Source organism: Grus americana, chromosome 9 (genome assembly GCF_028858705.1).
Source record: "Grus americana isolate bGruAme1 chromosome 9, bGruAme1.mat, whole genome shotgun sequence".
NCBI classification, from domain to species: domain Eukaryota; kingdom Metazoa; phylum Chordata; class Aves; order Gruiformes; family Gruidae; genus Grus; species Grus americana.
Genome location: NC_072860.1, coordinates 1,947,786 through 1,970,699, shown reverse-complemented (window position 1 = coordinate 1,970,699; position 22,914 = coordinate 1,947,786). Strand labels below are relative to the sequence as shown.

Sequence of the window (22,914 nt, the reverse complement as noted above, 5' to 3'; positions counted from 1 at the left end):
TTATTTTAACCCTTGCCGGTGGCTGCTGGCACAGCCTGGCAGAGCTCGCTCGGGCGGTGGGAGAGGTGGGCTCTGCCGGGTACCGTCCACCCACACGCCTGTGGGTACCCGCACCGGTAATGGGGCGGGAGAAGGGGAGAATGGGAGGGGGAGACACATGGAGGTGGCAAGTGGCTTTCTCAGGGTTGCTCCAGGCGCGTCCGCTCCTCCCTGCCGGGGGACGCGGTGGCCGAGGGGGTTCGAGGGCTGCTCGGTGTGGAAGGGATGCCGTGGTTGCCGTGGCTCCGCAAAAGGAGTTGACATCGCGTCAGGATGTACAAACCTCCGAGCAGACCTGCCGCGAAGGTGCTCCGCTTCTCCTGGGCGTCTCTCCGGAGGTTACCTGCTGCGTGGTGGGCTCCGCGGTGGCTGACGTGGGTGAACTCCTGGTGCGGCCTTCCCCGCCTGGTTTGGTTGTTAATGGGGTCTTTTCTCTGCCTCCTTTGCCACAACTTGTAGGAACTCTGTGCCTGCGAGACCCCGTGTTAAATTTGGTCAAAACAGCCAACAGGTTTGAATTTATTACGGGAAGAGAAACCCCAGAGGCACGGACAAAGCCACCTTGTGAACCCCATCTCTTCGGGGACCTGGGCCCACCCACGCTGGTTTGACTTCATTCCCATTCTTTTTGACATTTTTAACCCAAAGTACGCGTGAGCCGGGCGCGACAATCCTTCCCTGTGCAACACGGCACCCGCTCATCACCCGCCTCGACCGACGCTCCCGCCCCGATCCCCCTTGTCCCACCACTCTCCCGTGGGATCGGCGGCCGCGGAATCAGAGGGGACGTTACGGGACCCCTTCCCAGGAGGCTGCTCTTGCTCCACGAGCGTGCAAGGGAGAACTCACCCTCGCCCTCTTCTCTTGCAGATGACTACAAGTCGGAGCTGAGAGAGCAGCTGCCTTTGATCGCGGGGTCTGCAGCGGCCGGGGTGGTCTTCATCGTCTCGCTGGTGGCCATTTCCATTGTCTGCAGCAGGTGGGTCCCCGCGGTACGCCGCATACCTGGAAGGTGGAGGTGGTAAGATGTAGCCGGGAGAGATTTGGGGTAGGAGGGGAGTTGTTGCTGGCAAGGAAGCGGTTCGGGGCCGTCGCCGGCCGCTGGTTCCTCAAGCCTGGCCGTTTTCTCCCCTCTTCTCCCAGGAAGCGCGCGTACAGCAAGGAGGCGGTGTACAGCGACAAACTGCAGCACTACAGCACCGGGCGAGGTGAGCGGGGGGAGGCGGGGAGGGGAAACGCTCCTAAACCTGCACCCGGCGCGCGCCCAGCTCCTCCGCCTTCGGGTGCGTGTGGGGCGGGGGGAAGAAAGCCCCGTGGGGCAGGTGGAGAGGACCGTAGGGTGGGAGTGGGGGTGTCCACAGCTGCGTGTCACGGTGTCGGGGCGTGGGGGTTGCAGCACTGTGGGTGGGAAAAGAAGAGCAACCGGGGGGGTTTGCGGGATTGGGATGGATTTGGGGGGTGAAAGGGGCAGGGGGGATGGGGAGAGGCTGCTGTGAAGACTCCCAGAGGAGGAAGAGGAGGAGAGGGACAGTGTGCTGCGGAGCAGGGGTGAGCTCCTGATCTGCCGCCACAGGCTCTGCCCGGGCCAGGATCGGTGCTGGGCTGCTCTTACATCGGTGCTGGGCTGCCCTTACCACTGAAGGGACTCTGGATTTTGGGAGCGTGGCCCGGGACTGGGGGCTGGTGGCCGGCACTGCTGCTGTCCCGGCCGCGTGGCCGACGCTTGCCCTGCGCCCTGCTGCGGGAAGGATGCGCGGGCAGCGACAGGGAAGGGTTTGGGCTGCCCATGCCCCTGGCAAACCACTAGGAGAGCCTGAGCTCCGAGGATCTTTTCCCGAGAGACCCGTGCAGTCGGTGGAGCCACGCGCCGGAATGAATTCGAGGCGCCTGCTGTGTATAACGTGTGCTCAGGCGCCCCTGCGGCTCGGGGTAAAGCAGCCAGCGGGCCGTCGGATCGCTGGAAATGATAATAAAGCAGCAGAGCAGCAGCTTCAGGGGGCGAGGAGTTGCCACCTGGTGCCCACGTGCTCCGTGCCCCCTTCCCACGGGATGTAAATCCCATTTATGCTCTCCTAGAGATGCCTCCCAGGGGCGGTTTGCTGCCTCGCAGGAAGAAACCATCCCTGGGTCCTGGGCAGGGCGCCGGGGGACACGGGGACGGCGGGGCAGGGCAGCGGGGGACACGGGGACGGCGGGGGGAAGGACAGGGCACGGCCGAGCAGAGGGGAGGGCTGGGCTGACAGGGACCGGGCGGCTTTGCAGGCAGCTGGGGGAGCCCAGCCAAGCCGGCAGCAGCGCGTTAGATCTCTCTCGGCCTCCTCGGCTTCGTACCGACCCGTCTCAACGCGATGGCGGAGCTGTGGGGGGCCCTAAACCTCCCAGCAAACGATAAACTGCTTTCCAAACGTCACCGGGTGATATTTAAATATGACGGTCCTCTGCTTTTCCTCCCTTTTTTCGTTGCGTTTCGGCGCCGTGGGTGGCAAGGGAAGATTTATTTCATGCCTGATGGCTAAACCGCTGGCTGGCTGCAGGTGGACTTCCCCCCCCCCCCTTCTGAAACATTCCTCGCCCCGTGTGCATCCCTAGCTCACCCCAAACACCGGGGTGCTCAAACCTGGTAGGAAAGCAAGGAAGCGGGTGTCTGTGTTTAGTTTTGAAAGCCGGGCAACGTGAGGGTCGGTGCCCAAAAGCCGGGGGTGCCGGGGCTCCCGGACGCGCGGCAAAACCCTTTCAAGGTTAGCGAGCCTCCAGGCACTTGGTTATTGCAGATGCTGGAGCAAAACAGGTGGGAAATTTGTGGCGAGCGACTAATGGCGGAGTAACGAGCGCATCTGCCGGAACAAATCACCCCCGTGTTTAGCGGCACGGCAATTACAGCCTCCCCGGCGCGGCTCCGCCGTCCCTCCCCGGAGCCCCCCTGGCTGCTGGCGAGGACTTCCCCGGGTGGGTTTTGGGGGTCTCTCGGGTTGCCATTTCTCCTGCTTTCCCTCTGCCGCTGCTTCGCCAGGAGCTTTGAGCCAGGGGAAGGAGGGGAAGCCGTGCTGAAGCGGCGGTGGTTCAGCAGGCAAGGGTTCTGGTCTGTCCCGATGATATTTATTCCCAAGGAAAAATGAAGTCGGGAGGGACCTGACGCTGAAGTCAGGGTCGCGACGCAGGGTGCTTCGACTTTCTGAGAGTGATATATGATTTGCTTTCGTCTGTGGTAGGGATAAATGGCCTAATGCGGTTTCTAGGAGTATCGGGGCGATTTTAAGAGCACGAAGCTCTCTTTGCGGGCCGGCGCAGCGCGGGTTACCTCGGACGCTGCTCCCCGGTACCCGGCGTTTCGCCCAGCTTTTGGCCGCGTGGTGATGACGAGCCGGCGGCTGAGGTTTGCAGAGGTGAGAAATGGTTTTAGGTGCCCTAATCCCGCTCGGGATTCGGATGGGAAACGCAGGAGATTAGCAGGGAGCTGAACCTGGCGTTCGCAGAGCCTGCGGGCAGACGCCGGGGCGCATCGGAGGGTGTTTGAAAACCCGCCCGTGTTGACAGTGGGCAGGAAACTTTGGCATTATGGTCTCCTTTATTTCTTCAATATTTTGATCAGCGAGTCAGTCTCGGTTACGATCCTGTAAATCCCTTTGTAATCCTGGCTGGAGCATCAGCTGCTCTTGTAAAAAAATTTATGGGGCAGTTAAAGTGTACGAGACGGAGCCGTAAAGGGATTTATGAACTGGGAGATGCACAGATGGCTTCATCGCAGCCTTCCTCGCCCGCCTCCGAGGCGCAGAGCTTTTGCCCCAAAAGCCCCTTTTGAGGACGAGGATGCTCCTGCCTGGTCCCTGCCGAGTCCCGGGGGCCCCCGCACGCGGGTCTCCCTCGGCGGCTGTTTTGCACCAGCGGTGCCCCGCCGCAAGGCTTTCACGCCTCCTCCCGAATTACTTGCCGGCAAACTTGCAGAGCAGCCGGGAGCCCATTTAGATTCCCGGCGCGGAGCCGTGCAGAGGCGATGCTGCGCTCCGTGCGTCCGTCCGCACGTCAGCTCTACAAAGGCTCCGGGAAGCGCCAGCGCGACGGGATCGTGGTCCTTGGCGAGGTCGTTAATAGCGTAATCAAACGCCGTTCATCGCTGTAACGCCGCGGTACCTCGGGGAGGAGGACGAGGCAGCGACGTCCCTCCTGGTGTCCTCCAGAGATGACCTCGAGGGGCTGCTGCGCCTTCTCCGGTCCCCTTTTTGGGTGAAGAATGGTATGGGAGGCTGAACCCCCAACGGGGGACCGCAGCCCTCTCTGGGACCCCGCTGAGCCCTGGGGACGGTGCTGGCCGCGCTCTGCCCCATGGCCGTGCCCCCCGGCAGCTCTGCGAGCCCCAGGGCATCCGAAGGCAACATCTGCGAACCCCATTTTGGGGGGGGGACGACTTGTTTTGGCTTTCCCCCATTTGGAAAGGGCAGGAGCCTAATTGCAGTCCAGGCTGCGGCGTGGCCGGATCCTGCTGCCGCGCGTTGCCCCCGTGCGAGGGACCGGGCGCGAGGCCGTATTTCCTGGCCCCGGACAGGTTGTTGATTATAATTGCCGCACTCTGTCCGTTTAGGAGCGGCCACAAAACTATCAGAGGCCTTTTTGGGTAACTAAAGATTTCTTCATTAACTCACGGAGCCTCGTAAAGCCCTCACCGTAAAGCCAGCTAATTTGGGTCTGTAGCTGTTCCCCGTCGCAGTGGGGAGGAAGAGGAGGGACAAGAGAGGAGGAGCGGAGGGGACGGGGTGGAGCGGGGGGACCGACGAGGAGTGTAAGGGTCGATGGCGGTGGTGCGGGCGAGCGCGGCGATAGCCGCCGTCTTAACCGGCGTACGGAGAGCGCGAGGACACCGGGATCTCCAGTTCCTGGCCGCGGCACAACTGCTCTCGCTTTTCTCTCCCTTTTGCCCTCGCTCCCGAATTTCCCACGACAAGGCTCTCCAGGGATGAAGATCTACATCGACCCCTTCACTTACGAGGACCCCAACGAGGCGGTCCGAGAGTTCGCCAAGGAGATCGACGTCTCCTTTGTGAAGATTGAAGAGGTCATTGGAGCAGGTAGGTCTCGCCGTCCCCCGCCACCCATCCCTCCCTGCCCTCTCAGCCACGCACCCCCCGGAGCAATTTTTTTGGGGTGCACGTGTGGTCCTTTACTGGGAAACCCTCAAGGAAGCCTCGAGACATCGCGCGTTCCTGGGTTTGTGATGGGTTGGGGGGGGCATGAGGTTGGCTGCTGCTCTCAGCGTTCCTCTGAGGTGGGAAAGGCTCCGTGAACGTATTTGCCGGGCGACTGCGGGGCCTCTCGGTATTCCCTAGTTGGCTTTTCCACGCGACAAGAAGAAAAAGCCGGAGCTCGCTCTCGTCTGTGCCATATTCCCATACATATGTATACGTACACGCGCGGGCACGTGTCTGTATGTCATCCGTGCTGCTTTTATTGCCATTTTAAAATAACTGCGTCACGCTCGTTAGAAGAGGAAGTGAGAAGCCAGGGAGAAGCTGCAGAGGAGCCATGGGCTGGTTCGGTCGGGGTCAAGTTCAGCCATGTACCAGCTGCCCTTTGCGGCTCGTCCAGGCGGCGTGGCTGCAAACCTGGCTTAAACGGAATCCCTCCGCAGGCAAATTTTGCCTTGGCGAAGGAAAAGCTCTCCTGCTGAAAAGGAGAGGATGCTTCCTCTGGATTTTAAATCAGAGGGCAGCAATGAAAACAGCCCAATTATTTTCCGTTCCAAGATAAGCGATGTGCAAAAAGGCAACGCAGATTATCAACGCCGACACCTCATATTTGAGGTAGTCCTTAAACGTCGACGTTCTTGCTTTGCAAATCCTTCTTGCAGGGGTTTGCAAGAGCGGCCCCAGCCTCCGCTTCTGTCGGAGCAGGGCTCTGTCACCTCGGAGAAGGTTGCAAGCCCAAACACGTCCTCAGCAGCAAACGGTGCCCCTTTTTAAAGAGGACAGGCGAGTAGATTTATAGAGGGGAGCATCGTTGAAGCGTGAACTGGCTGACGTTTCTCGGCCGGTGGGTTTGGAGCCCGAGGAGCTCAAGGTATTGGCACTCTTTGGAGCGGTTTATGTGGAGGAGGAGGTGGTAGCGGATGCTCTTGCACTTGCAGGGGAGTTTGGAGAAGTGTATAAAGGACGCCTGAAGTTGCCCGGCAAGCGGGAGATCTACGTGGCCATCAAAACGCTCAAAGCCGGCTACTCCGAGAAGCAGCGCCGGGATTTCCTGAGCGAGGCCAGCATCATGGGGCAGTTTGACCACCCCAACATCATTCGGCTGGAAGGGGTGGTGACCAAAAGCCGACCGGTCATGATCATCACGGAATTCATGGAGAACGGGGCCCTGGACTCGTTCCTGCGGGTAGGGCGAGGTGGGGCCGTGTGGGCTACTGTTCGGCCGTGGGATTCGGGGACGAGGTGGTGGCGTCCTGTAAATCCCAGTCCGTTTCCTTAGCTGGGGAGCTGGTTGCGGCGTGCTGTGCACCCCTGAACCGCGTGCGTTTTGGTGCTGGCGTACCTCTGCTTCGATCCCGCGGGGCAGGGCAGCCGGGTGGTCCTCTGGGGAGGTGCAGCACCCTCCCGAGGTCGGTGGGGGGTGAGCGGCTCTGGTGGGGTCTGCGCGCTCACCCCCGGTGCCTGCTCTTTCCCACCGCAGCAAAACGACGGGCAGTTCACGGTGATCCAGCTGGTGGGGATGCTCAGAGGAATTGCTGCCGGGATGAAGTACCTCGCCGAGATGAATTACGTGCACCGAGATCTGGCTGCCAGGAACATCCTGGTCAACAGCAACCTGGTCTGCAAAGTGTCGGACTTCGGCCTCTCGCGCTACTTGCAGGACGATACGTCCGACCCCACCTACACCAGCTCCTTGGTACGTACCTCCCGCAAGATTTTGTCTTGCTCAGCACCCCCCCTCCCCGTGCCTGCCCTGCGCCCGCTGCTGGCTCGACCTGGGAGAAGGGTGCTGAGCGTACGTCCCGGAGCTTCTGCAGGGGGTGGGAGCATCTCGGGAGGGTTCCCGCCACGTAGGCTCGTGGCCCGGAGACCCTGGCTGCGATTCCCACCCGTCGTCCTCTTTTCCCACCTTTTCCTTCCTCCCTTGTGTGAGTTTTCTGCCTCCCTCCTCCCCCAAGCGCCTTTCTGCCCTGAGCAGTTGCCAGATGAGCCCCTTCCCTCGGGAGCACGGAGCCGTCCCCGGGGAGGCAGGGACATCACAGTGTCTCCCGACGGCACAGCTGCGGCGTTGCACCTCCCTTTTCCCCAGCGCTCCGGGGCTGGGTCGCCTTTCTCCGTCGGAAACTCGTTCCAGGCATTAATTAAAGAGACAAGCCTAACGGGAGCTCCGCCGCTCCCCAGCCGCCCTCCTCGGCCGTAATTAACGCATTCGTAGGTCGTGGCAGCCCGTGCTCCCCCCTTGCTCCCCGCCGCCCCGGGGGACCCCCCCAGCCACCCCACCGGGGCCACCCTTCTGCCGGCGGACCCTTGGTGGTGGTGAGGAGGAGGAGGAGGAGGGGATGAGCGAGCCGGTGACCTCGTCTGAGGCCACGGGCCTTCAAACAGAGGCCCTGCGTTTATTGTATTTTTATTTATTCAGAGACCCCAGCAAGCAGCTACTGGGATGAGGCATGAAGTAGCCTTTCCCCACCTTCAGAGATAAAAAGAGATTATCTCATCTGTGTTTTTATTTAATTTAGGCCATAATAGATCTCCCCGGCAGCTGGGAAGTGATGCTGTGCCCGCGATTACATCACTCTGCCTCCCACAGCAGGTTTTTAGCTCCGGGGAAAAGGCAGGAAAAACAACCTAGCAGTTAATTTCTCCATTTGTAGTTATTCAAATCAAATTTTTTATTTTTTTTTTTTTTTTCCCCCCCATTCATCCTTCAAGAGCAGCTGACGCTCCCTCAGAAGGGCTACGGAAAACCATTGTTCTAAACGACTTTTACACTGCAGCTCTGTGGCTCGCCGCGGGCAGCGGCAGCGTCGTCCTGCCGGGAGCTGCACCGTGCCCCTGGCCCGATGCAGTGGCTTGAGATGCTGCGGGGCTTTGAGCTTTCGGGAGAAATCGGGGCTCCCTGCCCAAGGTGCTTTCCTGTTCCGGTGCTTTCCAAGCCTCTTTTGGGGCTTAAAGGCGGGTTTTGCCCCCTGCCCACAGGTGAGGCTGGAAGGACCCTCCAGCAGCTCGGCAGCCCGGATGATGCTGCAGAGGATGCTCCTCGGTTAGACCGTGTTTCCGTTGAAAACCGAGGGAGCGGGGGGGGGATACCTGCGGCTCCTTACCTGAGGATCGCCTCAGGATATCCGTCACCTGATGTCCCCCCCAGGCAGGGACCTGGGAACGGGCCACCGATGTGCCAGGCCCTGCAGAGCAGCCGGAGAGGGGAGGCGTCCCTCGGGGGTGCCACCTGAGTGGGATAAACCCTGTGGTTTGGTTTAGCTAAACCCTGGTGTGCAGGTACGCGGTACGTCCGCGGAGGCGTGTTCGGCTCCTGCCTCCTCGTCCCATCAGGTACCACCTACCCGCTCCTCACCCCAGGGACCCGCGGCCGGGGCCGTGCGGGATGGTTCCGAGCCTGGCTCGTGGGTGGCCGGGCTCCGTCTCAGCTGCGCCCCCCCCCCCCCGCCTTTTTCCGTAGGGGGGGAAGATCCCTGTCAGGTGGACGGCGCCGGAGGCCATCGCCTACCGCAAGTTCACCTCGGCCAGTGACGTCTGGAGCTACGGCATCGTCATGTGGGAGGTGATGTCGTTCGGGGAGAGACCCTACTGGGACATGTCCAACCAGGACGTAAGCGCTGGGGGGTCATCCGCATAGCTCGAGGGGGGGGGGCTGTGCGGGGGCGGGGGCTCGTTCCCAAAAGAAAGCCCTGCCCAAAGAGCTCTCTGCTCCTTCCCGGAGCCTCGGCAGCGCTCGGGTTTGGAGATGAATCAGGCTGGTGAGCGAGAGGGACGCAAGGAGGGAAATGGGGAAGAAAAGCCAGTGGGCTGGTAATTGGACTTCAGGAAGCTGCAGGGCCTTTGAAAAATGTTCAGAAGGTTTACGAGCGGGGAAAGAGCTTTGGTAGTCGGACTGCTGTACTCCGACGCGATCCGCCGAGATAATGAGTGGCAGCGCTCTGCCGGGAGGAGCTGCGGCGCGCGGAGCATCAGAGCGGAGATTAACCTCCGAGAGCCCCGGCTCCGTCGGAGCCAGGAGCGTCTCCTCCCGCTCCCTTTGCCGGCGATGAAGCGGGCTGGCAGCTGCCTTCCCGGCCTGCCGCAGCGCTGCCTGTAGCGCCTCTGCCTGCGCAGGCAGCTCGGCTCGGGGTGAGGAGCGGCGGGGGGTGGCTCAACCCCCCCTGGCCGTGGTTTTCCCTACGCGAGACCTCCGAGTCCTCACGTGCCGCTTCCTCCCCCGCCGTCCTGCAGGTCATCAACGCCATCGAGCAGGATTACCGGCTCCCGCCGCCCATGGACTGTCCCGCCGCCCTGCACCAGCTGATGCTGGATTGCTGGCAGAAGGACCGCAACACCCGCCCGCGCTTCACCGAGATCGTCAACACCCTCGATAAAATGATCCGCAACCCGGCAAGCCTCAAAACTGTGGCTACCATCACCGCTGTGTGAGTCTCTCGGTGCCAGCGCCGCCGTCCCCGCGGCTGGGTTGCAACGTGCGGGGTTGCGCGGCGCTGCTGGGCAGAGCGGAGTTCCCGTGGGACAGCCGTTCCTCGTCTCGGCGTGTGCCGGGAGCAGCGCGGTGCCGCGGGCAGCATGACGGCACGGCACGGCACGGGGCGGGCGGGGGGGCGGGTTGAGGAACGCTGCCGCGTCCTGGCGGTGCTGGTGCGCGGCAGCCCCCTCAGCGGCGTGTCCCGTTGCAGGCCTTCTCAGCCCCTCCTCGACCGCTCCATCCCCGACTTCACTGCCTTTACCTCAGTAGACGACTGGCTGAGCGCCGTGAAGATGAGCCAGTACCGGGACAGCTTCCTGACCGCTGGCTTCACCTCCCTGCAGCTCGTCGCCCAGATGACGTCCGAGTGAGTTGGGTGCTGCCCCGAAATCCGGGGGCTGCCCTGGGGAGGAGGTGGGAAGGTTGGGGTCAGCGTGAGGGTGTCTCCTCGCTCTCGGTGCCCCCCTCGCCCCGGCGACGCTCACGGGGCTGCGCTTGGGCTCGGCGTGTCTTCTTCTGCTGAGAGGCACGGACCGGCTGAGCTTCCGTCCCTCGCCTCTCGGAGAGACAGCAGAACAGATACGCCAACCCTCGGCTCCCGGTGACCTTCCTCCCTCTGTCTGTCTTCCAGAGACCTCCTGAGAATAGGGGTGACTTTGGCTGGGCACCAGAAGAAGATCCTGAACAGCGTCCAGTCCATGCGAGTACAGATGAGTCAGTCTCCGACCTCGATGGCATGACGTCCCTCGTTCGATGGGGAGGGGACGGGGAGGGCACGGTGGGAGGGGAGGAACTGTCGGGCGCCGCGGGGCAGCGTTGGGAGAGGCGCCGCCGCTGCCTGCGGACTGCGACCGCAGACGAAGGATGTTCCTGGGACTCATCTCTGACTGGTGACTTCCGTTCCTCACCTACAGAAGCACACTTACCGATGTCATGGGGAACAGCGTATAAATACCTATAAATATGTACAAATCATATATTTAAAAAGCAAAATGAAAAACGAACAAACAAACACAAAAAACAATGAAGACAAACCAATGTGCATTGGGGAAGCAAACCCAAACCCTAGAGACCAGACTCCAATCCCACCACCAGTGAGCAGTGGTTGAAACTGAGGAGGAGGAAGGAAGGAAGGGGCTGTTGGGGAAGGGAGAGGCACGAGATGGATGGAGCGTCCCGTCCGGAGAAACCACCTTCCTTTTCTTTTCTTCTTTCGCCCTCCCTCCCCGCTCCCCTCTCTGCTCACGGACTGGGTGGAAGTGTCCTCAGACGTCTCCGCAGCTCCCTGCCGTCCCACCCGGGTGCCGCTCCGGCAACTACCAAAGGACTTCGCTGACCACTGCATGGGGGATCCGACTCAATCCAGTTAATGTCTTCATATTGAAGAAGAGATGTACCTTCAATAGAAAACCTTGGGTTGTTTTTTTTTTTGCTCTCTTGCTTGCATTTTTTTTGCAAAAAGAAAAAAAAAAAAAGGATTAAAAAAAAAAAAAATAATCCATCCTGGAAAATGGAAAGAGGTGTTCCCGTGTGTGTGTGCGCTCGTGCGCCTGTGTACGTTGTCAACCTTCCGTGGGACTCACTGCTTGTCCGTAACCGAAAATCACCGCCAGCCCTGCGGCCAGCGACCAGCCGGTTCCCAGCCCGGAGGGCGCCGGGGGTTGTTCCCGCAGCCCCCCGGGAGCGGGACGTAGCAGGAAAGCGCCCGACGGCAAAGCGAGCGCTTGGCATCCTGCAAACGGGGAGGAGGAGGAGGAGGAGGAGGAGGATGCCACGGGCCGGCCGGCGTGGCGGGGATGGGACGGGACTGGAGGAGCCGCTGCCGGGTTGTGACTGGGTCGGTGAGTGCTGGAGAAGGAGGAGCGATGCTCTGGGGAACAGACTGCTAAGACCTCCAGAGCCTCGGCAATGCGCAGAAATCTATGGATTGGCTACGGAGGACTTTTTTTTTTTTTTCCCCCTATCTTGCGGACCTAAGGATTTTGATAGTGAATTACAGACTTAGGTTTCGTGGCTTCGGAGGTAGGTCCATTTGTCTCGTGTGCCTCTCTTGTCCATCCATCCGTCCTTCTCTGTATTTTCCTACTCGCTTCCTTAACGCCTCTCCCAGTGAACGTTTCCCCGTGCTTAATTTGATTTTTTTTTTTGTTCCACCATTTGTCTCCTTTGCAAATTGATCTAGTTAAAATTACTAGACGCGTGTCAGTGTTTACACAGAATATTGTAAGACTGGGCCATCTAACTTCCCTCTGTGGATCGCGCCGAGAGTTTATAAAATGAATGAACTCTTAACAAGGCTTTTACTTAGACGGTTGTGCGCGAGTTGTAACGATCCATCACCGCGCTCTCGCAGGCACCGCGCTGGCAGCGAGCGGCACCCGTGTGGCAGGGGGAGCGGCGGCGCGGGCGGGCTGCCCAGCCGTGCCTTGAGGCTGCTGGGGTCCCTGCTGTAATTTGGTGGTGTGCTGTGCGAGGAACCCTCCGTGCTACTTGGGCATCCATCCGCGTCCTGGGGATGTCCCGCATCCAGCTGTGCGGTGGGGATGTCCCGCAGCCTCCTGCGCCACGGGGATACCCCGCATCCAGCTGTGCCATGGGGGTGCCCACATCTGCGCCGCGGGGATGCGCCGTGTCCATCAGCGCCACGCGGATGCCTCGTGTCCGTCTGCGCTGTGGGTTTGCCCTTCGTCCGTCCTTGCCGTGGGGATGCCCCGCATCCATCAGCGCCACGGGATTACCCCACGTCCACCCGCGCCATGGGATTACGCCACGTCCGTCAGCGCCATGGGTTTTGCTCCGCGTCCATCCACGCCGTGGGATTATCCCACGTCCATCCATGCCGTGGAGATGCCTCACGGGATCTGCCTGCTGCCAGCGCCTGTCCCCGTGTCCTGGGTGTGAGTGCTGCCCCCCGTGCTGGGGCTATCGGGGCGCTCCCTGGCCGGAGTGGGGTGCACGTGCTCGGTTTGAGAGGATGGTGGCCGACACCACCAGCAGATGAAGGACCCTGGTGATGGGCTGCTCTTCACACCTCCAGTTTTATTTCTTTAATCACCTAAGGAAGATGACCTGCTGCTCTGCTGAAGAAGAGGAACTAAGAAGATGCAGGAATGAGCTTGTTTCAAATCACCGAACTCCCCCCAGAGAAAGAGGCGGAGAAAAACACCCCTTGTTTACAACGGCAGGGACTGCTCCTCGTCCTGTCTGATAGACGATCGCTAATACCTCTCGGGATACTCGCGGCCCAAATCTGTATTCCAGGACGTTGTCACGCCGAATACAACATGCAGATGGAGCGGGCGCCGTGCATACTAATACGTCGCCTCGCCGCATTGATATTCACCGGCGGTGGAGGATCCTTTGTGGTTTTTGGGGGTTTTTTTATGATTTCTCTTTTATTAGAAGGAAGCTAAAGGCATTTAAAGAAACGAACGACAGCGACATAGGCTAAATATCAAAACTCCACCTTTACGACTCCCCTGCTGCCTGTCGCCCGGCCGTGTGAGCACCTGCGAGGCAGCTGGTCCTGCAGCCCCGCTCGGCGTCCTCCGGGGCTGGAGGGACGATGCGACAGCCGCCCTTTTTTTAATGTCAACCCTTTAATATAAAGCATTCAGTCCTGCCCATCCAGCCCAGCAGACTGAGTCCCCGCGAGCGGATAAACCGGCTGTCCGGGTGCTCGGATGCTTTTGGAGATGCTGAGTCCTGCTTTTACACCTCGGTTCGATTTCCCGGGGCGGATGATGCTCGTCGCCGGCCCCAGCCCTTGACTCGCCCGTGCTGCCTAACACCCGTGGGCAAAGTGCCGCCGCTGTCCCCGCACGGGAGAGATCTCCCCCGACGGAGCGGGGAGAGGCTTTTGGTTGAGAGCAGCGGGGCGTTTGCACAGCGCAGGGAACAGGAGGGTCCGTCCTGACCTCGTAAAATTTGCGGGATGCCTTCCAAACCCTCCTTACCCCCCGCCGATGGCTAACTCAGCCCACCACGCGCACGCTCTTCTTTTTGGCTGGAAAACAAGGAAAACGGAGCTGCACCATGAGTCGAGGGCTGCGCCGGCGCTCCACGGGCGCGGTGAGGATGCCGACAGCGTCGTCCCCAGAGGTGATGCCTTCCAGACCAGTCTCAGCCCCAGAGGAGCTTCGTGCACCATCCTAAGCTCACCCACAGGGAGACCAGCAGGAGGTCGCGGTGGCAAGTCCCCTCGAGAGGTGACACAGCAGTGCCCGTCGGAGCTGCCGGGCTGTTGGGCTTTCCACCCTGCTGCTCTTCCCCAGCTGGCCGACATCTGACGTCTCCTTGGCTACGTCATGGCAGGCGATTCCCGTATCCCACCTCTTCCAACCAGCATCTCTGAGTCCACCAGCGGTGGCTCAGGGGCCTGGAGATGTCCCCTCCAGGGTCGGGGGACAGCCCAGCAGCAGGTTGACGGGTGAGCAGGGAGGCTGAAGGTGGTGCAAACGAATCCCCTCAGTCATGAGGCATAGTTGGCCGAGGGGGTTGCTGTCAAGATGCTGCCCGAAGGAGGGCCACCACGGGCCGTCGGCTCTCCTGGCTTTCAGCAGAAGGCTTTTCATCCAAAATGGAAGATTTCACCAAAAGCTGTCAGTTTTCTGATCTGATAATAGTAAACAAGGGGGAAAATGCAAAATAGCCATGTTTGCTTTTTGCTTTTTATTGAAAAGACTAACATCATAAGTTCAGAAGACTCCTGTCAGACCATTTTGTTTCTTTAGAGCTCCTTCCTTCAAGGGAGGTAAGTTTTGCAAACCGCGAAGCCTTTCTGTCCTGGAGCGACAGCGTTATCCCCGCCTGGCCGTGACAGCGGGGTTGTGTGTCTTTGGACTGGCCCATCTTTTCCTTCATGAGATGCCAAGGAGGAGGCTCTTGCCGGGGTAGGAGAAGCAGGGCACCATCGAAGAGGTGCCTCCAAGGCTCGCTGCCAACCTTCACTTTTCTGCGTCGACAGGAGACTCCCGGGCGCTTGGCCGTAGCCGCGTGGCTGCACCGGCCAGGTCAGTTAAGAAGTCTCCTCCGTCAGCGATGTCATGGAGAAGCGGTTGAGGTGCTCCAGCTTTGCCGTGCGCGGAGGTGGGGCAGGAGCCGCAGGCAGCGGTGGGACCTGGGGCAGGAGGCTCTGCCGTACAGCTCCTGCTGCTGCTTTTTGCAGACCGAGGAGCAATGCAGATTTGGGGCCGTTGGATGCTTTGCCAACGAAGAACCAGTGATAAAAAAGAAGAAAAATGAAACCATTAAGTGTGGTCTAAAAATGAAAGCTCCCATTTCACGCCTTCTTCTGTGGTCGGTGTTGGAGTTCCTTTCTTTCATCCCAAAGGGGAAAGGATGGCTCCAAAATTATTTCCCCGCCCCCCCCCCAAAAAAAAAAGTTTTGGTTTGCACAGAAACAAAAGGAAGAAAAAGGCATTTCTGGTCAAAGTCAACCAACTCCACAGACCTTTCCTTCAGGTTGGGATTCATCCATTGCACAGGATCCTGGTGGGTCCATCTGCCACGTGGTAGCGCGTCCCACCTCTGCTGAGCAGCGGCAGGCGGATGCGGCCGCTCGCCCGGGTCGCCTTCGAGTGAGCCCACCTCGCGCTCGGCCCTGAGCCCGTCCTTTCGCAGCAACGCGTTGCAGTTGTCAGCTCCTTGTCTACATTTCTATGGCAACTGCAAAAACCTCAGCCCTTTTGTGTCTTTTTCAGGGGTTTTTTTTTTTTTTTTTTGGTGTCTTATGTTGGCTCTGTCTTTTTTTTTTTTGCATGTAGCATTACGGTTTTTTTGCTACAAAAACCCTGCTCTGAGCTTGGCCCGAGGTCTCGGCGTGAGAATCGGTGGTCGCATCTGGACTTGGCGTTGCCAACTGGCTTCACGTCACCCCCACCCCTCCGGTGCCAGCCCTGCTGTGTTACTCCTCGACCCCCCCCAAAAAATATTTCCCCGTTGGCAGTTCAGCCGCATCGTTTCCCCCCGGGGCTTTGCCGTGTCTTTTGTACAACCCCGTCCCCGGCGGGTTGCGCCGCACGCGGTGGAGGAGGCAGCAGCTTTCTCAATAGCAGTAATTAAAATGAGATGTCGTGCCGCTGCAAGCGAAGGTGAACTCAGCCGCTCGCACGTCCAAGGCGAGAGCGAGCTTTTGAACGTGGAAGAGGAGCGTGTATTAATAGCGTTATTACGCACCTCTTTCTAGAAAAAAAAAAAAAAAAAAAGGAATGTATTTTATGCCATTTAATGACCTTCAAATTAACAGTTCTTTGAAAGCACTTATGTATATTTAATTTTAAATGTTGCTGCAAGTCAGAGTGGGGCTTGCGATGAAAACAGCAGGCAGCCGGTTTTTAAATAAGAGCGAGCTCAGACCATTATTTCTGAGCTCGTCAGCTCTTGGTGCTTGCAGCGCTCCTTCCCCCCGTCCCCCTTCCCGTCCGTCCCCGCTCCGGCAGCTCCCCGCGTGCTGGCCCCGGCCCCGTGGGATCTCCTCGTCCGCTCTCCGCTCCTCCCCGGGGTGACGGCGTCTTGCCGACCTGCTGGCGTGGAGGATGCTGCTCCGCCGGGGCGGTGGATTCGGAGGGAGGGAAGGGTTGTTTCGGGGTTGGTTTGCAGAGGTCTCGTCAATAAAGCTGCCTGTAGCCCTGCCTGCATCCCTGCCTGCCGGGCATCCCCGTGGGAGCCAGGGGAGCGTCACAGCTGGCCCGTGGCCTGGGATAAATCGTTGGGCATCACCTATGAAGGTTTTATTTTCTTTTTGCACTGCCACACTCGCCGTTGTTTTGCAATAGGGACGGACACGTTTGTGTTCGTTAGGGTCTGGATCAAGGCTTTTGCCCCTGATCTGTAAAACCTGCTGATATGTTTGAGCCGCTCTGCACTCACTTGGAAATCATTACTCTTAAACATTGAATTTGACTTTAAAAAAAAAAAAAAAAAAAAGGATCGATGTGTTTCTAAGATGAGGAATGGATTTACAGACCCTGCGGCAGATTTTCAAGCTCTCGGAACCGTACCGTAGCTCCAAGGCCACCCGTCCTCGTTAAACTGCAGATGGAAAAAGGGGCCAGGGTTTCACATCCAGGTCGTGCACCCGCCCAGGTGCTGCGTGTCTCCTGCTCCCGTAACGTCCCTGCTGCTCGAGGAGCCGCGGGGGGGGATTGAACGCCGGAGTCGTCATCTGCTTTGGTGCCTCTGCCTGTCCCAGCTGGGCTCAGCCTCCTCCAAAACCTGTCTCTGGGAAGCGTGAGAGCCGCTGTCGTGTTGCGTTCTCCCATTTTTGATGCCCTCAGGTTTTGGCTCTGCATCTCGGGGAAGATCTGCTGGCTCATGTTGCATCTCGGGGAAGGTGATCTGCTGGCTCACGTCTGTCCGTGGTTGGACCCTGACGGGCCGCGTTGCCATCCCAGGGCTCAGCCTGGAAAGAAGAGCAGACGTGGCTGCTCAGGACAGGAGAGGACCTCCTCTGCTGCGTGCGGTGGGAGGAGATGTGAGGTGAGAACCAGGCACGTTGGGGACTGTGAGCATCCGTGGCGTTAAATCTGGTCTCCTGGCTCGCAGCAGAGAAGCACCTCAGCGCTGGGGAGGGGGATGCAGCTGACCTTCGCCTGAGTCTTTCCGGGTGGTCGGAGCTGCCGGTGCTCTGGGGATGGTGTCCCAGGGCCACCGGTGCCACGGGGCTTTGGCTGGCCGTCCTCTGCGGAGCGGCATCAGAGCATCCCGCCAGCCTGGGCAGAGCTGCCCGCTCCCTCCCCGTCTGCGGCTGAGCATCTCCGCTGCTTCTGCTCTCCTCCTCTCTGGCCAGCATTATTTAAAAATGCCGGTCCAAGCGCTCCCCACCGCACGGACAGCAAGCGGAGGAGAAACCAGCGCCGTTGCTAGGGGAGATGACCGTGGACGGGGCGGCCCCGGCGGTGGCAGAGGCAGGATGGATGGCGTTGAGGTCTCCTGGCCCGTCTCTGAGGGGAAACGCTGGTGGAGGTTAATTCCGAGCAAACCGGCCGCGTGAATTTTAAGTGGATTAGCTGAACTCCGCTCGTTCCCAAAACAGATGCACCCTTTCGGGCAGCGTAGAAGCGGATTAGGCAAAAATCTACTCAAGGCTGCGTTAATTCTAGATAAGTGTTAGGGGGATTAACGCCTATCCACTTCAGAAAAATTAATTGGAGTGAACTTTTTTCCGTGTCCCCAAGTAAACAAGGCTCGGCGGCTTTCCCCGTCCGCCGGCCCGGGCCGCGGCTTTCCCTTCTCTGCTCGCGCATCCCGGGAGCCGACATCGCCGTGGGGGTGAGCCTGCTCCTCTCTCGATGATTATCCTCAGGGGCCTCGTTAGGCGATTTGAACCCTCGCGCGAAGGTGGGGAGAGAGGGCAGGGGAAATTATGGTCGCCATCAGCGCAATTATCGATGCTAATTAGCGCTGAGCGGGACCGACGGCGGGAGGTGCGCACCATGCCGAGGAGCGCGGCGAGCCTCGCGTCGGAAGCACGCACTGGAGCCTTGCGCGGGCTTGCACGTGCGTGTGTCAGTTCGCTGGTTTATTTTTCCCCGCCGCGCTGTGGCTGAACTCTTTTCAGCTTCCCCGGCCTAAATATTTTGGGGAGGTGTCCACGGCCGGAGCGTGCCGGCGGTCTGGGGCTCAGGCTCCGGTCTCTTGGCTGGGGTTAGTGCCCGGGCAGCAGCACCGTGTCCGGACCCCCGATGGGGATGGGGTGCCGGGAGGCTCCTGCCCCGACATCCACGCGTGCCTCCATCCCTTCCCCGCTCCCACCCGCTGCTCCCCTTTCCCGTGGCAGCGCTCGGGAGCAGCTGGGTCTGCAGTGCTGTCCGTCCTTCCATCGCGTGGGGTAGCTGCGGTTCCGCCCCGGCTGAACCACGGAAAGGGAGAGCGAGAGCTCCCCAGGGCCGGCACGCTGCCCGCATCCCGGCCACAGCGCTGCTGCTAACGCCTTCCCTTGCGGGACACTTCCCGTCTCGCCGCCGAGGCCTTTTTATTGCTGTTTGTGTCACAGCCACGCCGACGGGCTGAGATCAAAGCCCTCCGCGCCGCTTCGCAGGGGCTCCCGCGCCGGAGCACGGGGGAGAAGGATGCGCAATGTGATTTGGTGGCCGCGTACCCGGGGGACGCTCAACTCTGCTCCTCCTTCCCCGTCCTCCCCCGGCTGTTCACGACCTGTCCCTCGGTCCCCTGGGATCCGATCCTTTGGGATCGCCCCGAATCATCCGTACCTGCTCCCGGGTCATTTTTGCCAGGACGAAGGGAAGGGCTGCAGCCGCCGTGGGAAACGCAAACCCCCGCAGCCTCCCCCGGCTCCGCCGCTGCCGAGCGGGTTGGGTGGCTGCGGCTAAGTGAGGTGGGAAAGGCCGCAGGGGGAAGGCGGTGGCGGAGCTGGGAGCAGCGCCCGGGGCCGGCTCCGTCGCTCGACTTCAGCTTTAACGTGGTCGAATCCGCAGCCGATACAAATCGCTGTCGCCCCGCTGACTTGGGTGCAACCGCCCCGAATTACACCGGTCCCCGGGGACCCGCCGGGCTCAGCAGTGTGTTCGGCATTGCCTGCTGCGCCCTGCGGCTGCCGCCTTTTGTAAAACCCTGTTTGTGTTTCCGTCGTCGCTTTTTTTTTTTCCAGCCGTTTAGCTGTTCCGCTCCCATTAATGTTAATGGGAGCCGGGAGACTGAATCGCCGAGCGCGGCGCTGAAAATGGACCCCGGTGGATAAGAAATACGTGGCGATATCTTTTCCCCCAGCCAAAGCTCTTTTTTTTATTTTTTTTTTGTTTGGTTCTTTTTTTAGCGATAATCTCAATTTCTCTTACCCTCCCATGCTCCTTTTTCTGCCAAAACTCTAAATTACTAAATAAAAGTTTCATTAGTACCCAGGTTTGCTAAAAAAAATAAAAATTATTTCCGTTCAGGAGAATGATGAATTTTAATAGGAGTGAAATGTCAGGCACAGCTGGAGTTGTTTTTTGAAAGCATGGGTATGTTCGGCGAGGCACAGGGACGCCCGGCAATAATTACGCCAGCGAGTCCCGGGTGTGGGTGGCCCAGCAAAGGGACCCAGCGGTCAATTGCTTTGTTATTTAATGCGGCGCCTTTATGTTTCCAAGGTGCAATTGTATGTTAAAAGCGTCTTTGCCTCGCCGAAGCTGCTAAATAATGGGATTTTTTTGCTGCCGCGTGGCACTTCTTGGTTGCAGGGTGAAAAGGAGATGCTCCCGGGGCTGCTCTTCTCGTTCGGAGACCTTCTGGTTTCCCCCTGGCAGCAGAGAAAGATGGGTGGGTTTTGTTAGGTTGGGAAAAGCGATTTCATGGTGCCTGGTGGTTTGCTCCTGCTTTAGGCCCCGGGGGTGCTCGTGTTGCAGTGGGGGGGGGGGGGGAAAGCATCGTCGCTGCTGGGGGACACGGTGACCCTCCTGGCCCCGAAATCAGGTCTCAGCTTCCGCTCTCCGGAGCATCTCGGCTTCACAAAGACACGCGTCTCTTCCATTCTTTTTTTTTTTTTTTTCCCCCGAGGAAAAATTGAGAGCTTTCAGTGAAATCGTCGTTTTTCTGACAGCATATTAATTAACCACTGGGGTTTGGGGTTTTTTCTTTTCTTTTTTTTTCTTTTCCCTTTTGGAGAGAGGCCGTATCTGCCTCTTTGGGTTTCCTGGGTGCGCTCCCCACCGGCTGCGGGACAGGGGGCTGCGGGGTGGGGGGGGTGGGGTGTCTCAGCTGCGAAGGAGCACCCTGCTTTTTTTGGGGGGAGGGGGACGTGCTGCACCTCCGGGCACGCAACGCGCTTATTCTCACCCTCTTCTCGTTTCCCTCCCTCTTGCCTCGCAGGGGCGTTGAGTCCAGCGTCGCAGCCAGACGGGGATCCACGCCGCTGCCCAGGGACCGCTCCCCCCGCCACCCACGCGATGATGAGCCGGGAGGTCTCCGCAGCGCCCCGGGAGCCCCGTCCCCCCCCCTCCGAGCCGCGGTGACCCCCGTGCCAGCCGGCCGTACCCTGTCCTGTACATAACCAGTGAGATGTCTGTAAAAGATTTCACCCCTTGTAATTTTTTTTGCCCTTCTCCCCCCACCCCCCCCACCCCCCCCCCCTTCCCCAATTCGTTGATTGTGTTGAAATTGTTGGAGTTTGTAACAGTAACTTTCAGAGAATATTGTACTAAAGAGGAAATTGCACTCAATAAAAATGATGAAATAAGCCTGATCCCTCTCCTTCCCCTTCCCAGGGGCAGCCTTTCTGCTGCCGCTCTCTCTTCGGCTCGGCGCCGGGTGAATATTTGCCATGAATATTCATTCGGGGAGCTGGCAGCGCTCCAGCGCTCCTTGACTTACCTCGAATTTCGATGTCTATCAGATTTGGCTCTCCGCTTTGTAAACCGAGTGACTTTATTCTCAGCGATCCCTATCGGAGGTTGCTTGCTGCAAAAAGCCAGGAGAGGGAATTTTCTTGGCACGTGGGTTGGGTTGGTTTTTTTTGGTTTGTTCCCCCCCACCCCGCCGCGTGTGCAATCGCTCGGGGAAGTGCTGACCGGGATGAAAGTGGAGGAGCGCGGCGGCTCTTCGCTCCCCGAGTCTTGCCGGAGCCTGTCGATTAAAAAAGCCGATGGTCAGCCTGAACCCGCTTGCTTTAAGGATTACTCTAATTGCAGGGGAAAAAAAAATAATGGATTCTTCCCTTTTGCATCGGACTACGCTCGAGCATTTTGTCCGGCTGGGACCACGCAGCCCATCGGGGTGATGCTCCGGCGTTGAGTGACCACGGGGAACGTCCTCCGGCCGGCGACGAGGGCTCAACCGGGAAAGTTTTGTTGAATGGATAGCTTTAGAAAGCAGCAGCCTCCACCCAAGTGTTTTGGGTGCAGAAAGAGAAGCTGCTGCTGGGAGAGCTGTTGAGATGGGGGGGGTAGGGGCTTCCCGTGCCCCGTGGTTTTGGGGTGCTCTTGGAGGGAGGGATGGAGGGAGGGACCTGCTGCTGCAGCTGGAGGTGGGGCTGGCACATCCCTGAGGTCTCTGCTGCCCTGTAACTCCCAGATCGGGGCTATTGCTGACGTGGGGCTTTCGCAGGGCTGCTGTCGAGGGATCTTTCCGAGTTCTTGCTGCGTCTCCGGGGTCGTTAAGAGCTGACCTTTTTTTTTTTTTTTTTTTTTTTTTGCTATAAGCATTTTTGAGCAAATAAGTTCAACGTGCTCGTGGTGACGGCTCCAAGTCCCTGCAGAAAGGACTCTGCTGCCCAGAGTAACTGGTTTCTTGGGTGTGTGTTTTGGGATTTTTCTTTTTTTTTCTTGCCAAGCCCATCCTAACAGCTGAAAGCAGAGCGCCTCTCCCATAAAATCCAGCCTCCTGGCAGGTCTTTGGCCGTGCGAGATGCAAACGGGCAGCGGCTGACGGAGGGCAGAGCTGAAGTTGGTTGTGCGCCCTTAATCGAGTAGGTGCTGGATTTAACGGGCTACCGGCGTGGTTTAAATGAACGTTTGTGTTTCTCGAATCCGCTGGGATTTGGGGCGCAGAGAGGGGGTGTCCCTTACATGGATCGCCCCGAGCTTTTCCCCTTAAGTAACCAAAAGCCATTTCCAGCTGGTTCTTAATGTTCCCGAGGTGGCTTGCCTGGGAACAGCCTTTTAACGGGGTCCGGAGGAGCCCCGCTGACAGCCGGATGCCTTCACGGGGTGCTGGCCTTGGGGCTCGTCCTGCCCCCGGCGGGCAGCCCCCGGCGGAGCCTCACCTCGCCCCTACGGGGTTATACGGCCGCTCTGGCCCCCGAGGGGTTCTTTTCCCCCCCGCCGCGGGATAACCTGCCCCCAGGTTCGCCTGCATCCCAGCTGGAACGAGATGTCCTTTACCGAGGCCACACAGAGCCCAAAAAACCTTTTCCTGAGCTTTGAATATAGATACAGGCGGCTGTCGCAGCCGGAACGCGGGCTAGCTCTCAAAATGAAAAATCTTTCCTCCGTGGCTCTCGGGTTTGAAAAATGGAAGCGGCGCGTTGGCTGCGATGACTCTGCCGCAGCTCCCAGAAATTTCACTGTACTGATCCTCTGGCACACCAGCTCGGTGCCAGCCGAACTCAGTCGCCGTCGGTGGAGTAACTCCTGATTTACTCCACCGCAAGCGGAAAAACCGAGCCAGGAGCGGGGAGGAGGAGCGCTGCCAGGCCGTCTCCCCGGGAGGTGCGATGCTCCCTGGGGTGCAGTGTGTGTAGGGGGGTGTTCACCCGTGGGGTCTGGTGGGAGACACTTGCTCTTACTCCGT

The 22,914-nt window shown here is 59.3% G+C and overlaps 1 protein-coding gene across 2 annotated transcripts in view; it reads left to right on the top strand.

Annotated features, from left to right (window-relative positions):
* The window catches only part of EPHB1 (EPH receptor B1), a 79,670-nt gene extending 58,807 nt beyond the window's left edge, over positions 1-20,863 (top strand). For both annotated transcript variants that reach the window (XM_054835293.1, XM_054835292.1), the window contains 10 exons: positions 910-1,018; positions 1,183-1,247; positions 4,977-5,099; positions 6,155-6,402; positions 6,697-6,912; positions 8,677-8,826; positions 9,447-9,640; positions 9,899-10,054; positions 10,319-10,401; positions 20,497-20,863. In XM_054835293.1, the coding sequence (XP_054691268.1) occupies positions 910-1,018; positions 1,183-1,247; positions 4,977-5,099; positions 6,155-6,402; positions 6,697-6,912; positions 8,677-8,826; positions 9,447-9,640; positions 9,899-10,054; positions 10,319-10,401; positions 20,497-20,639 (1,487 nt within the window). In that variant the 3' untranslated portion in view covers positions 20,640-20,863. The remainder of the gene's footprint in view (positions 1-909; positions 1,019-1,182; positions 1,248-4,976; positions 5,100-6,154; positions 6,403-6,696; positions 6,913-8,676; positions 8,827-9,446; positions 9,641-9,898; positions 10,055-10,318; positions 10,402-20,496) is intronic.
* Positions 20,864-22,914: the final 2,051 nt, after the last annotated feature.